Source organism: Sprattus sprattus, assembly GCF_963457725.1.
Source record: "Sprattus sprattus genome assembly, chromosome: 1".
Classification (NCBI taxonomy): domain Eukaryota; kingdom Metazoa; phylum Chordata; class Actinopteri; order Clupeiformes; family Clupeidae; genus Sprattus; species Sprattus sprattus.
In genome coordinates, this window is record NC_137920.1 from 60,804,124 (window position 1) to 60,820,437 (window position 16,314).

At 40.8% G+C, this 16,314-nt stretch overlaps 1 protein-coding gene across 1 annotated transcript; it reads right to left on the reverse strand.

Annotated features, from left to right (window-relative positions):
• Nucleotides 1-2,068: 2,068 nt before the first annotated feature.
• On the reverse strand, nucleotides 2,069-16,084 carry LOC308370735 (G-protein coupled receptor 83-like; the record flags this gene model as incomplete). Its single annotated transcript, XM_080845441.1, has 4 exons — nucleotides 2,069-2,750; nucleotides 3,062-3,195; nucleotides 15,318-15,443; nucleotides 15,545-16,084. 4 exons carry the CDS (start codon nucleotides 16,082-16,084, stop codon nucleotides 2,069-2,071), a joined length of 1,482 nt encoding a protein of 493 aa, XP_080701567.1.
• Nucleotides 16,085-16,314: the final 230 nt, after the last annotated feature.

Sequence of the window (16,314 nt, forward strand, 5' to 3'; positions counted from 1 at the left end):
CAGTTCATGACGGGAGTTGACTAGCTACTTAACAACTGTAGCAGTAACCTACAGCAGCTAGTGCTAGTTACTACACGAACGTGCTTAGTCAAGAGCTTCTTTTTTTTCAAGTGGCAAGTCTTCTACAGTACACACAATACAAAACCAGCACTACATCACGGTCTCAGTTAATGATGCAACTACGGGTTTTCTACGAGCAGGCAATGCAGCTCATGATGGGAGTTGACTAGCATAGTACCTCACGACAGCTAGCAGCTACAAGAACTTGCTTAGTCAACTGTTAATAACAAGTGTAATATCACACAAAAACAACAAGCCAGATTGAAAGAGATAATGTATACAAAGCAGACAAACCAACACATTTTGATGGATGAAAGCCCTCTTTATTATTTGTAATGTGTTTGTTATTAGGTCTGTTGTCCTTTTGAACCCTGTCCTTTTGAATCCAACTCTCCTCGTATTTCCCCATACATTTTAGCTTTCCTTACTGACTTTTCAATTTTGTTTTGCATTTCTGTTGATGGCTAAATTGCTTTCGAGGTATTTAATCCATGGTCCACTACTGGATCGATTTTCCGTTTTCTTCATCTCGCACGCTCTGGATTTTTAGCGTTTAAGAAAAAGTTTTGTTTGACACAGTGTTTAGGAATGAGGCCTGCGTCAATCCAAATATCTTGAATCGGTAAGCCTTGACTTGATGTGCAGGGTAACCAATCAGGTTTTAGGAATCCGCCCACTGACTTTGATGGGTGAGTTTGACAGATAAAATAAATTATTGATGCGCTGCAACACAGGACCATGACATAATTAATTAAATAGTGAAATAATTAAATGTGTTTTTTGACATAAAATTAATTTGTATTTAATTAATTAATGACACATTTAATGAAACATTTATGTATTTATTTCCAATTTGAATTAATTAATGACACATTTAATAAAACATTTATGTATTTAATTCCCATTTTAATTAATTAATGACACATTTAAATAATTATTGATGGTGTATTTATTTATTGAATTTTGGCACTTTCAGTCCTCCATATGTTTAAACGTTAGGCAGACCTTTTTCTGGGGCACCTGCTCTGCCTGTCTTTTCGCCATGGTAGTCTATAACTGCTGGAGCAGAGCCCGGCAAGAGAGCTAAAGGAAATTTTGTATGTAAACATTCTAGCGCACATCCGGCTTGGTTGTCAGACATGTCAGTATTTTTAAATGTTTATTACCTAGCCTATATACCCTTTGATGCTCAGATTTTTAAACCCCCCAAAAAAATCGTTTATGTGGTCTGAAAAATGTGCGCTGTCTGCAAAATATATTGCGCGGCCTCTTCGACTGGCCTGCGCGCAGCTTAGAGGGAACATTGGTCTCCACTAACAGATGTCCTCTGCACGACTGGGCATGAACAAGACTGTGAACTCTATCACAGGCATGGATTTAGTGGATAATATAAGAATGAATCAATGGGTGTCAACACAGACAGAACACTGTGTACAAGGGATTTGTGTCCTTCAGTGAGTCACGCTGTCAGAGTCTGTGTGGTCCAATGCTAGCTTATAATAGCGCTGACCTTTTCATTATGTTTTTGTCATATTACCCTGTCAGTAGAAATTCAAGACATCTGGATTGTCAAGATTGTAGGTTTCGGTTTGTCCAGCTGAGGTAACGGCTGTGTCCATGTCAAAGTTTTTTTTTTCAAGTAGCCTACCTGTTGAAAGTGAAGGTTATAATAACAATGCTTTTCAATTGTGGTAATTGAGCATATTCTTTTGATTTCTTGAGGGAAAAGTGTTGAATATTGGGGGAAATGTGTTCAATGAGACAATACAGTATTTACACAAGTATCTGTCTTAATTATTTTGCACTCAGCGCCAAAAATGAAGAGCTGAGCTGATCCTATTCAGGTGAAGATCGCAGTCACTGACATGATCACCCACCTCAAGCAATGTTTTTTACTGACAGGTCTAATGCACCTGAGTGCCATCAGCCTCACAGGTGCTGTTGGAATGCCAACGAAGTTGTTCCCAGCTCACATCCGAGCACAAGTTCCTCTCCCCACGAAGCACAGTCAGCTGACCACCATGATGGGCTCCACCGTGAGAATGTCTGTCCGGCCCGCCGTCTCTGCAAGAGATAATGACTGGGGGACAGAACTCTTAATGCTCCGATGGGCAGGGCACGTCACTTCCACCTCCCTCTCGGGCCAGGCGGTGCGGTGACGATTCTCCTTTGGGCTCTGCTCCTGCTGCTGCGCCTGCGGTATCAAGGCGGCGGCGGTGGTGGCTGCGGCAGCCCCCTTCCTCCAGGGAAACAAGCCCAGCAGCCGTTTGAGCTCAGCCCGGAAGCTGTTGTTGAGCCAGCAGTAGATGAAGGGGTTGTAGCAGGTGCTGCTCATGGCCAGCCAGTGGAAGGAGAAGTAGAGGACGTTGTTGGAAGGGATGGAGTGGCTGGAGAGCAGCAACACATAGCAGTTGAGAGGGAACCAGCACACGGCGAACACCACCACCACCGCCATCAGCATCTTGATGGTGCGCTTGCGCTTGCGGCGCTGCAGGAAATACTGCTCGCTTGTCACGTCACCGATGGCGTTGGGATGCCACAGGCGCCTCGCCACACCCAGGTAGGCCCCACTGATGATGAGGAGGGGCAGGACGTAGAGCAGGACAAAGGTGGCCAGGTCCAGATACTGCCAGAAGATGTCAGAAGGTTCCGGAAAATCAGGCACACAGAGGCAGCGGACGATGTCTTTGCTTAAAATGGCAATTTAAGAGAAGAGAAGGAAGGCAGGAGAAAGAGAGGAGACCACAATGTGTGGGAGAAATAGAGAATAAGGTCAAGGAGTTCTGTGAAAACTCTAGCATGAAGTCATGGATATTTCTGGCATTGCACAAAGCTTAATACTGAAAGCACATAAGCATGGTAAGGAGAGGTGTGCCCAGCTGTATGCAAACAATCCTAATACTGAAAGCACATAAGCATGGTAAGGAGATGTGTGCCTAGCTGTATACAAACGATCCTAATACTGAAAGCACATAAGCATGGTAAGGAGAGGTGTGCTTACCTGTATACAAAGGTAAAAAGCTTCTGATAAATGGCATGCGGTAAAGAGAAGGTGCCACCCAGGAGCCATATTGCTGCAATATAGATGAAGCCACGGAAAGTTGAAATCCGTGGCCTTAGAGGGTGCAGAATCACCTTCAGCCGTAGAATGACAAAAGTGAATGAGTTAGAATTATCTTAGAATTAACCTTGAATTTGTATTAAATAAAAAATACGAAAATACATGCCTATTTTACACCTATAGCCTAGTATAAACCTATATGGATAAGGTGATTTAAAATTGGAGCTTTAACATATATCGCAGATTTTGTGGGACACCCAGTTTCATCACCACTGACCTTGACTTAGGCTACATCTTTTGCAGAGAGTCAATGGGCCACATTTACAAATGGTGTTTTTGTCTTGCGTTAGATACGTTTAACTTGGCAAATAGCAAGATTGTCAGGCATTCAAAATGAGTCACCAAATTATGATGGATAATTATCGAAGAGGCATTTACTTGTTAGTCACCTGTGATTATATGAAAATGAAAAAGTTGTGACATCAGCGGGGGCTTTTTTTAATGGGTGTCCAATGCATTTGTCTGAGCAGTTGGCAAAATGGATGCCTTGCAAATACTCGACTTTCCTCAAGGGGAGATAGAAGAATATTGCCACCTCAAACAGGGATTCGGAATAGGAACATAGATGTAATTTACGATAGGGTCGCTGGGGAGAGTTTTCACAGATTTCAAACCTGAGCAAAGGAAAATTCAAGTGATGTAATTGCAATGCATTGTTGCTGCTAGGCAGAGGCTTCAAACTGTCGCCACACAGGTCGTAACTTACATATTTGCCTAACCCAATAGAATGAGGGCCCATGCAACAGGTGATTCATTTCGACGCTTGATCATTGTGTGATTAGCCAAGTTAGATGAAGACAACAAAACTAAGGGGGTAATGATCAGAGAAATGCAGGCTGAACACTTTTTTTGGCCCAAAAAATTAAATGTGACAGAATTTGCTCATCTAATCTCTTATCAAAGGAAGTACGTGAGTAAAATATTTAGTGTGTGAAAATAAGAGAATCGGCGCAAAACATTGTTTGCCATGAACAGGGTAAATAGATTTCTTGACTCACACATAGAAAATATCTCAAAGACATAATTTTTTCATCTATGCAAAATTGCCTCAATCAGAAAAGTTATATCCCTCCAACATGCAGAAAAACAAATCCAGACTTTCATTATGTCGCAACTAGATTACTGCAATGCTGTCCTGTCCTCCAGCTTAAACAGAACGCTGCTTCTCGCACACTAACAAAAAAAAAATGACCATATCTCACCTTTACTTGCCTCCTACACTGGTCCCCTGTCAAAAGTAGAATTGATGTCAAACTACTTCTAAAAGACAAAGCCCTAAACGGCTTAGCTCAAAATTACCTCAAGGAATTAGTTGTCCCCTATTGCCCACCAAGATCACCTTTTTTCCAGAGTGCAGGTCTCCTTGTAATTCCAAGAATATCAAGAAGCACAATAGGAGGCAGCTCTCAAGCCCCCCTCCTGTGGAATAATCTTCCTGCTTCCATTCAAGATACAGACACCCTTTCCATATTAAAATCAAGACTAAAGACATTCCTGTTTGGTGCATCCCAAATAATGCCCTTTCGCAACATTCTTCAGTTCTTGGTGGCCAGGTTGTTGTGTTTAGTAGGAGGGGGATACAGACAGCGCATGTTGTACTGCAAAGTTGTGCCTTTATCTATCCTGGGTACAGCAAGCGGTGCATGGTGCAGCTGTCGCCAGCCAGTTGTGCACTGCTATTGTATCCTACCACATGTACTATGCATGTATAACTACAAATCCCCATGCACCAAGCCAGCCAACATAACTAAACATAACTCATCACAACTAAACACACATACGATTCCCAATATCAATAAAACTGGGCCACAGACAGCACATTTTGTACTGTGAAGGAGGGTCTTTGCAGATCCCGGGTACAGCATCTGTTGTGTATCCTGCCACCCTTGCTATCCAAAGTAAAATCTGCATGGAACATGTCAGCCAACCATAACTAAACATCAAACTCAAACATCAAACATAACTCATCAAAACTTAGCAGTAACAAAGTGTCCATTCACCTCACCAGGCAGCTTCTACCTCTCCTTCTATATCATATTGTTAATGCTAATAATGGTACTGATAAAGTGGCCATATTACCTACTGTTTACCCAAATGTATCTGTTTATCTGTTTATCAAATTGATCTTTACTAACCAAATGTTATCTCTCTTACAACGTCACCTGCTCGCAAATGCTGATAGATAGGGAAGCATTGTTCCTCATCACTATATCCAATACATCAGGGACGTGCAGTCATAGGAGGCAGGGGAGGGAGAGCCTCACCTGTCATTTTGAAAAGTAAAAAAATATATATACAGTACTGTGCAAAAGTTTTAGGCAGGTGTGAAAAAATGCTATGAACTAAGAATGCTTTGAAAAATGTAAACAATAAATGTTTATTTTCTTTCCATTTAAATGGTAAGACTGAGCACAGCAACAAGACACAACGTAGTTATACTGCATCAGCAGGGTCTCTCCCAGACAAAGATTTCAAAGCAGACAGGGGTTTCAAAATGTGCAGTTCAAGCTCTTTTGAAGAAGACGTTGAGGATCGTAGACGCAGTGGTCAGCCAAGGAAACTTAATGCAGCTGATGAAAAACACATCAAGCCTATTTACCTTTGAAATCAGAAGATTTCAAGCAGTGGCATCAGCTCAGAACTGGCAGAAACCAGTGGTACCCAGGTACAGACATTTACTGTCCGGGGAAGTCTGGCCAGAAGTGGTCTTCATGGAAGAGTTGCAGCCAAAAAGCTCTACCCCGACAAGGAAACAAGGCCAAGTGACTGAACTAAGCACGAAAACATAGAAACTGGGGTGCAGAAACATGGTAGAAGGTGCTCTGGACTGATGAGTCAAAATTAGAAATATTTGGCTGTAGAAGAAGGCAGTTTGTTCGCCGAAGGGCTGGAGAGAGGTACAATAATGAGAGTCTGCAGGCAACAGTGAAGCATGGTAGAGGTTCCTTTCCAGTTTGGGGCTGCATTTCTGCATGTGGAGTTGGAGATTTGGTCAGGATGAATAGTGTCCTCAATGCTGAGAAATACAGGCAGATACTAATCCATCATGCAATACCATCAGGGAGGCGTATGATTGGCACCAAATGTATTCTGTAGCAGGAACATAACCCCAAACATACAGCCAATGTCATTAACAACTATCTTCAGCTTAAAGAAGAACAGAGAGTCCTGCAAGTGATGGTATGACCCCCACAGAGCCCTGATCTCTACATCATCGAGTCTGTCTGGGTTTACATGAAGAGACAGGAGAATTTTTAGGAAGCCTACATCCACAGAAGATCTGTGGTTAGTTCTCCAAGATGTTTGAAACAATTTACCAGCCGAGTTCCTTCAAAAACTGTGCGCAAGTGTATCTGGAAGAATTGATGCTATTTTGAAGGCAAAGGGTGTTCACACCAAATATTGATTTAATTTAGAATTTTCTTCTGTTCCGTCACTGCATTTTGTTAATGTATGAAGAATTGATGAAAATAAACTGTTAACACTTCCATTTTTGAAAGCATTCTTAGTTTACAGCATTTTTTCACACCTGCCTAAAACTTTTGCACAGTACTGTATATTAAAAAAATATTTAAAAAAAATATATAATAATCATATATATTTATGTATTATAAAATAAATATTCATATTTCTCTAGTTATCTGTGTTACGACTGTCATTTCTGCATGATTCCGATCATTTCGGGCATTTTTATTATCAAAATCGCTGAATTTGAGCATTTCCGGTTCCCAGTGACAGTGATCAGCCAATGAACATTGGACGTGCTGTCAAGGGAGGCAGATGCATTGGAGTCTATGGGCAGGGAAGGCAGTGCCTCCCATAGACATGTATAGGTATATATACAGCCGCGGAAAAAATTAAGAGACCACTTCAAAATTATCAGTTTCTCTGGTTTTACTATTTATTGGTATGTGTTAAAGTAAAATGTACATTTTAGTTTTATTCTATAACCTACTGGCAACATTCCTACCAAATTTCAAATAAAAATATTGTCATTTAGATCATTTATTTGCAGAAAAATGACAATTGGTCAAAATAGCAAAATTGATGCAGTGTCTTCAGATCTCGAATAATGCAAAGAAAACAAGCTCATATTCATTTTTAAACTACACAATACTAATGCTTACACTTAGGAAGAGTTCAGAAATCAATATTTGGTGGAATAACCTTGATTTAAAATCACAACTTTCATGTGTCTTGGCATGCTCTCCACCAGTCTTTCACATTGCCGTTGGGTGACTTTATGCTACTCCTGGCGCAAGAATTCAAGCAGCTCGGCTTCTTTTCATGGCTTGTGACCATCCATCTTCCTCTTGATCACATTTCAGAGGTTTTTGATGGGATTCAGGTCTCGAAATTGGGCTGGCCATGACAGGGTCCTGATCTGGTGGTACTCCATCCACACCTTTACTGGCCTGGCTGTGTGGCATGGAGCATTGCCCTGCTGGAAAAAACACTTCTCAGAGTTGGGGAACATTGTCAGAGCAAAAGGAAGCAAGTTTTTCTTCCGGGACAACGTTGTACTTTGCCTGGCTGAGGTTTGTAAAAGACCATAAGGATTGAAAAAGCGGACTGGAGGTTCTTCTAAGTTCGTCTTCTCTGATGAGTCCGATTTCACAGTAGGTGCAAGACTCTCTGGCTTGTAGGCCTCTCCAGGTCTCCGTCTAACCATCAGACGACCATGTGTTGGGCAAAGCTGAAAATTGGACTCATCAGAGAAGACGAACTAGAAGACCCTCCAGTCCGCTTTTTTCAATCCTTATGGTCTTTTACAAACCTCAGCCAGGCAAAGTACAACGTTGTCCCGGAAGAAAAACTTGCTTCCTTTAGCTCTGACAATGTTCCCCAACTCTGAGAAATGTTTTTTCCAGCAGGGCAATGCTCCATGCCACACAGCCAGGCCAGTAAAGGTGTGGATGGAGTACCACCAGATCAGGACCCTGTCATGGCCAGCCCAATTTCGAGACCTGAATCCCATCAAAAACCTCTGAAATGTGATCAAGAGGAAGATGGATGGTCACAAGCCATGAAAAGAAGCCGAGCTGCTTGAATTCTTGCGCCAGGAGTAGCATAAAGTCACCCAACGGCAAAGTGAAAGACTGGTGGAGAGCATGCCAAGACACATGAAAGTTGTGATTTCAAATCAAGGTTTTTCCACCAAATATTGATTTCTGAACTCTTCCTAAGTGTAAGCATTAGTATTGTGTAGTTTAAAAATGAATATGAGCTTGTTTTCTTTGCATTATTCGAGATCTGAAGACACTGCATCTATTTTGCTATTTTGACCAATTGTCATTTTTCTGCAAATAAATGATCTAAATGACAATATTTTTATTTGAAATTTGGTAGGAATGTTGCCAGTAGGTTATAGAATAAAACAAAAATGTACATTTTACTTTAACACATACCAATAAATAGTAAAACCAGAGAAACTGATAATTTTGAAGTGGTCTCTTAATTTTTTCCGCGGCTGTATGTATCTATACATGTCTATGGTGGAGGCGGTGTCTATCTATACATGTCTATGGTGCCTCCCCTAGGATTGCGAAATCACTCCAAACTGGGTTTTACGCATGCGTGCGCAAGCGTAGAACCTTTTGAGTTGAGCTGAAAACGCATTGAAAAATATTGCAAGGGAGGCACGTATAACCACTGCTTCAAGAAGGGAGGCGAGCGAGAGGGCACTTGTTGGGTATATAATCTGACGTTGGATTTATTCTTCACTTCTTGAGCTTGACAGCGAAAATGGAAGATTGCATTGCTAACCTGAAGCAGTTCTCAAAACTGGACTTTCAGTCCAAACAAGAAATGATTGATAATGGGAGACCAATGCCGGAGCTAAAAGGTTTGGTTCAAACGACGGGGCAGAAGGTATTGACATTGCATTGGAGTGTTTCATGTTTTCCAACGGGACATATTCATGCTCACCACAAACCTCGCTAAAGGCTGCTAGGTGCAGGGGAACCGTGAATTGATTACGAGCTTGCGAGTGCACCAACTTTAAATTATACCGGTCAGTAGAACATTTTGGTATTGTGTGCTATGTCTGTGGTGTTTAACTGTTTGCTTGTTAATACGTTGTGCAAATAAATATGTAAGTGTCAACTTCGAATTCAAGTGTCCGAGTTGCAGTGTTGGGCAAGCTACTTGATTTTTGTAGTGAGCTAAGCTATCAGCTACTCTACAATAAATTCAGCTTCACTACACAGAAGCTACCACTCAAAAAAAAAGTAGCAAGCTAAGTTACATAAACCTGTCAAAAGTAGTTTGATACATTAGAAGCTACTTTCAGTTAAACAAACTGCATGCCAAGTCAATGCAATTTTAGGGATCAACACAACTGTCAGTCAGATAAAAACGGTTGAATGGATGAAATTCGTGTGTTCGTGTTTGTGTTGGATGTCATTGACGTTGACAGGAACTTTTTCTTTGGATTACAAAGAAGGCATCTGAAAACATATTTAGTTTCACTTGTCTCTTATAAAGTGACGTACTTTTGAAGGTATGGCTGTTGAGTCAGGTATTCAAACGCAGATGAAAACAAATGAGTGCAGAAGACCTCGCGTCTATTTCGTGCATTTTCGCAATTCGACTCCCTGAGCAGACAGCACGGACTTTTCACTTTTTAACTTTCATCATCTTCAGCTGTATCTAAATATCAACAGCATTCTAGTTATCCGGTTGTCTAGAATCTGCATGCAAACTACCCATTTAAAATTAGCGGAGAATTCATTTTAAATGTATGAGCAGCGTCTGGTGTACTTAAAATGACGATATCTATCTATCTATTTTCACTCGTCTCGCCTAAAGTGATGTACTGCTTAATTTTTGTGTTTGATGGCTGCAGGGAAGCCTGTTATGAATGAACATCAGAAAGGTCCAGGATAAATTAGCTTTCGAGGACGCTACTGTGGTACTTGATCAATAAAAGAGCTTAGCTACTGAAAAGTTACTTGGTTTTGTAGCAAAAATAGCAACGTTACTGCCAAGCTACTGACAAATGTAGTTAAGCTAGTAACGTCGCTACAAGTAGTGACGCTACTGCCCATCACTGCCTAGTTGTGTAAAAGGTATTATTTTCCCTAGACAAATTGAAATGAGCCATATCATTGGTGGGAGGGCTACATACGCTACCTTGTAACTATTAATATCTTATTTGACACGGTGTAAAAGTTCAATTACCACACCGATTGTATGTTTAGTATTGAGCCGCATAACTTCTTATAATAATAATCGTTTAAAAGTAATAGTATTAGACAATAAAACATAACGTTTTTTCAGTTCTGGTGAGATGACAATTTTTAAACCATAAGCATATATACATGTATGATGTATACATTTCTATTTTTTTTAAACAACTAGAGATCGGAATGACGTAATCACTTCCGGTTTCTGTGCCTCACCAGCTGCGAACCTCACCACACGTCACTGCAATACATTTATAAATTTACATTTAGTCATTAAGCAGACACTGTCCAAAGCGACGTACAAGGGAGAGAACAGTCAAGCTACGAGCAATAGAGACCTAGTGTAACAATAAATACTACTTTACATAAGAAGTAGAAAAAAAGAAATAGAAAAAAGAAGAAGTGCAGGAATGTAACTGCTTTAAGTGCAAATTAAGTTCTATTCAAAGTGCAAGTTAGGAAGGGAGGTGCTCTCTGAAGAGTTGGGTCTTCAAGAGCTTCTTAAAGGTAGAGATGGACGCCCCTGCTCTAGTAGTGCTAGGCAGTTCGTTCCACCAACGTGGAACTACAAATGAGAATAGTCTGGATTGCCGTACTTGCACAGACGGCAGTGCTAAACGACGCTCATTAGAGACCATTAAGTACATATACGTGTATTGGCAGCCGAACTCTACCTACTCACTTTGTCTCTTTCTTCCCCTCCTAGTCTAGACAGTTTTTAGGGTTGGATACTGCTGTAGTCTTTCTACCTGATCCACTTAAAGAAACCCTTGGCCTACATGTACCCACCCCTACCACACTGTCATATACTTATTCTACCCCATACTCTGTGCTAGCATTTTCCTGCAATGTGAATAATTCCACCATCGTCATAGTTTCCTGTTCCATTAAACGTTTTACCCTTGTAATAGTATCCTTATGAGCACACTGTATACCCACTAAGCAGTTCTAATGCTCTCTCCCCACCTTATCCTCTTCCAAATGTGTATGTATCATGTAGTGTATATACCATGCTGTCTTTGTCTATGTATTGTGTACATTTACCACATGATGTTTGCATGTTCACTATGATATGTGTATAAATTAGGACCTGATTGTTCCCCCTCTTCTTCTGCCACAAGCCACCTACCCCCCCCCCCCCCCCTCCTTCTTTTTCTGTCCCCAAAGTTTTGCTCAAGGTTTCTTCCTGAATAACAGGACCTGTCGTCATTGTGTTTAGTCATTTAAGACTTTTTTCCAAAGCGACGTACAAGGGAGAGAACAGTCAAGCTAAGAGCAATAGAGACCCAGTGTAACAATAAATACTACTTTACATAAGAAATAGAAAAAATAAGTGCAGGAATACGGACCCCAAGGTTCTGCTCAAGGTTTCTTCCTGAATAACAGCACTTGTCGTCATTGTGTTTGCTCTAAAACAGTTCAGGCACTAGGCACTGTAAAGCACTTTGAGACAACTCGATTGTTATGGCGCTATATATAAATAGTCAGGTAGAACTTTGTGGAATGTGGGCATAAGTGTCACATAAGGTACTAATGCAATTTTTTTGCATAAATGAATATTTGGGATTGTAGACTCAGAATCTGACGGGTGCCGCTCCGGCACCCTTGAGCATTTAAAAAAAAATGACATAATAGGCCACGCCCCCTTTTTGACCATACAAAAAAAATACCAGACGCACATTATTGTATAAACCCATCATGTCTGGTATCAAAGGAAAGCTCTTCTCATACAGAAATCAGATTTGACAAAAAGAATGGTAAGAAAAAATAGTTTAGGTCCCTCCAGAGAACAAATTACCTTTTACAAAGTGACCTTTAAGGTAAATAAAGTCAGGGCTTTCTACTGTCTGCCGAACTAGTAAGTAGCTTATTCGCCGTCTTGCTTTGTCTTGTGTTGCACTTGCTTGATGTTTGACTGTGCTAGGACAGTTGTTGAGTAACTAGTTTGTCATAATGTCAAAGTCAGTACATTTCAAGAGATTTTGTTAGTTTTATGACTTAGCTGACTTCAAGTTTGACAATGTTAAGGAAGCCTGTGATACAAACTTGTTGCTCCTAGTCACAAATCTAGTTTCAAAAGGTGCACTCACAAAGAAATCTCTTTCCTTGACACAGTCTATCCAAGCACTGATCACTGGTACTTTTAATCAAACAACACTTAAAATTCACCATCGCTTTGGCTCAAGAGAAATAATCGACATACTCCATTCACATGGGTATGTTGCTAGCTATGATGAAGTGCAAAGATACAGGAAATCAGTGGCAAAGATGACCGCAAAACAAGATTTCACTTTCAGAGGTCTGCTGAATGATGGAGGATTGATCAATGCATGGTGTGATAATTTTGATCTTCAGGTGTACACACCAAATGGCTGCAAAGAAACTCACTCAATGGCAGTTGAATTTACCCCACACATGAATATTTCAGGAAACCAAGGTCAACCATCTACTGGAATTGTCATTCCTCGTTTATCCAAACAAGAGATGAATAATATCAAATTCAGTGAAATGACCTCAGTGATGAAAGTTCACTTTGACGGGCCTAAGAAGCCCATACCTCCTAAATTGACTTGCAATGTTGGGCAACCTTTTCAATTAGTGTCCAAATTAGCAGCTGCAGTGAGCGCTGCCTGAGAGCAGGACATTGAGTGGATGGTGCAGTTGTGGAAAGTACCGATGGTGTCAACCCTGAACCTGAATGGTCTGGTGCAATGGCTAGTGCTGCCAGACAAAAGGGTGATGAACCAGGTGCTGCTACACGTTTCGTTTTCGGACCACTTATTGATTCACCTCCAGCACACCCTGACACAGTTCAAACAACACTCCTCTACATTGAAGAGTTCATGAAACAACACAACATGCCATTCATCCATCTGTCTGCTGATCTTCAGTTGTACAAAATTATTATGCAGATAAAGTGGTCATATCCACATCGCTGGAACCATTTAGTAGTTAGACCAGGGGGGATGCACACACTGATGTCTTATATTGGCTGCATTGGTACTTTAATGAATGGCAGTGGATTGGATGAACTACTTAGTGTGGCATTCAAAGGCGTGAAGCATGTGCTTAAACGAAATGCTTGGCCGAAAGCCATCAGGGGATTACGTATGGTGGTCTCTGCATTGCTAGAACCCCTCATCTTGTCAGGCAAGTCAACAGTAGCTGCTATAGTTGAGGAACTAGAGATGGCTCGAGAGTCTCAGACAGGTCGTCTCTGGGTCGACGGCCTCATCACACCGGTGATCAGTGTTGTGCATGAACACGTTCAAAAGAACACATCAGGCGTGCACGGCTGCAAGTCCTTCTGTGGAGAGCTGCTGACAAAAAAACACCTCCCGTGTGTCCTGATGATGTATCCCTGTTTGGTTGGAAAATAGAGGGTGGAATTCCTGTGCCTGTTCATGGCAACACTGACATTGCACCCAAAACTGTTCTACAGCTTGTTGCTTGTGGATGCAAGTCAGTGCCAGCATGCTCCAGGGCCTCTTGCAGCTGTCAGTCAGATGGACTACAATGCACCACCTACTAACCATTGCAAAAGTGGTGAACAGTGTGCAAATAAAAATTCGAAGATGGCTACACTTTCAGTGGAGGATACTGATGACAGCGAGGGAGAAATGTCTGATTGAATGAATGTTTTTTCGAGGATACATTTAATGATTGTGATGTGTACAAGGCCAGCCCGGCAAAATCTTCTGTATATAGTTGCTTTCAGAATCTGTGAAAAAGTATTAGTTTGTTCCTTATAACTTTGTGTATTTTTATTAATTGTTGAGGGTTGAGACAATTTGTTAACATGCATTGTATTGATTTCTGTATGAGAAGAGCCTTCATTTGATACCACATCATTAGCTTTTGGATCCCCCTGATTTAGTTGATCATTTGTATATTTTGTATATTTTTGCTTTCTGTTAGAGGTGTTTCTGTTATTTTGATGTGTATATAGATACTTAGTTGAGTGTGTTGCTTCTGTTTTTCTATTTGATTTTTTAACTAAATTATGTGTATTTGATTTTTTTGCAATCTTATTCTTTTGTTTCTGTTTTCTTAAAGAAACATTCCGGATCAATTGCTATTCGCTTACGATATGCTAGTGGCTAAAACTAACAAAATCTCTTGAAATGTGCTGATTTTGACATTATAGTTACTGAACAACTGTCCTTACTCAACAACTGTCCTAACACAGTCAAACATCAAGCAAGTGCAACACAAGACAAAGCAAGACGGCGAATAAGCTACTTACTAGTTCGGCAGACAGTAGAAAGCCCTGACTTTATTTACCTTAAAGGTCACTTTGTAAAAGGTAATTTGTTCTCTGGAGGGACCTAAACAATTTTTTTTGCCATTCTTTTTGTCAAATCTGATTTCTGTATGTATGGGTTTATACAATAATGTGCATCTGGTATTTTTTTTGTATGGTCAAAAAGGGGGCGTGGTCTATTCTGTCTTTTTTTTTTTTTAAATGCTCAAGGGTGCCGGAGCGGCACCCGTCAGATTCTGAGTCTACAACCCCTAAACTATCAATTTATGCAAAAAAAAATGCATTAGTACCTTATGTGACACCTATCCCTGGGGTTCTACCTGACTAAAACAATTTAATTGAATAAAGCCTTTAGTTATCGGGAGAGGTCTTGCGCCCTGTACCCCAAAGTTACAGAGAGCAATTCCAGGTGCACCAGGTGTGCAGACTGCAGTGTACCACCGAAATGATTTTGAAGCTGTTATTTTTAGGTCAAATTGTTACATTATGTTGCTTTAACGAATGCATAATTAGATTAGGCGTTTTCGACAGCACGGCTGTCAACGCATTGCTATGATGTTCACTCACGTAGCCTACTTATGCTGAGTTTTTTTTCTCCTAAATTAAAAGTGTGCGTCATCAATGTCCACCTACTAAGAATGATCAGTCCTTTTATTAAATTAAATCGGCGGGTTATACTACATACCTGCCGTCTATCCAGAGCTATAGCCGTGAGGGTGAGAGTGGACACGTGCAAGGAGCAGTACTGCACGAAGCGACTGATGTGACACATACCCTTTCCAAATACCCAGGTGCTGATGACAAAACGAACCTGGAAGACGCAGGGGACAAAGATACACAAAAAACAGCGAGTCACTCAGATTTTATCATTCCTTCATCAGTCCATCCATCCGTTAATTCATTCATACTTACTAAGGTGAAGGGAGTGTTCAGCATGGTTATAAGGATGTCCGCTATGGCCAGGTTGGCGATGAACAAACTCGTGACTGAGCGCGTTTGTTTGTTCTTCATTACCACATGACAAACTAGTGTATTCCCGAAGAGCGATATAACAATAATAAAAGAATAGGCTATGATCAGTAAAACTTTCGTGATGGGATTTTGAGATTCGGCGCCGTGTTTTCGTTTGCCGAGCAAAGTCTGCCAGTCAGCCAGAGCATTTTCATCCAAAGTGTCATAGATCGACCTGTTTAACGAAAATCCAAGAATTCCGTCTCTCTCAGTTGCGTTCTGCGTTGAAGATTCCATCATTTCAAAATTGTTGATGGAAAACACCAGAGATATCCAGATGCTCAGAATCCTCATACTGCCACTCTGCGCGGCGCCAAGTCCATTCCCCGGTGTTGCTGATAAGAGGCAGAAGTGCGGTTCTCTGAAAACGAAATAGGCTATGTACAAGAGCGCCCCGATACTCAGCTGGCTGTGCATTTGACAGGCAGATTGTTCTTTCATTCTTATCTCCTCCACCCTCAGACGTGAGGAAAAATGGTGAGACAGATGATGTTATCTGTTATATAAACTAAGCAGGTGTTAAAAGTGTCTATTAAGTTATTGAGATTAATACTGTATGTATAGGTATAAATAACATTTTACATTTTGTTATATAATGTTTCCAGGTTTGTTTATAAGGATCCAAGTTTTGTGATGTGCAGAAAACATCCCTATGTATATTGTGGATGTCA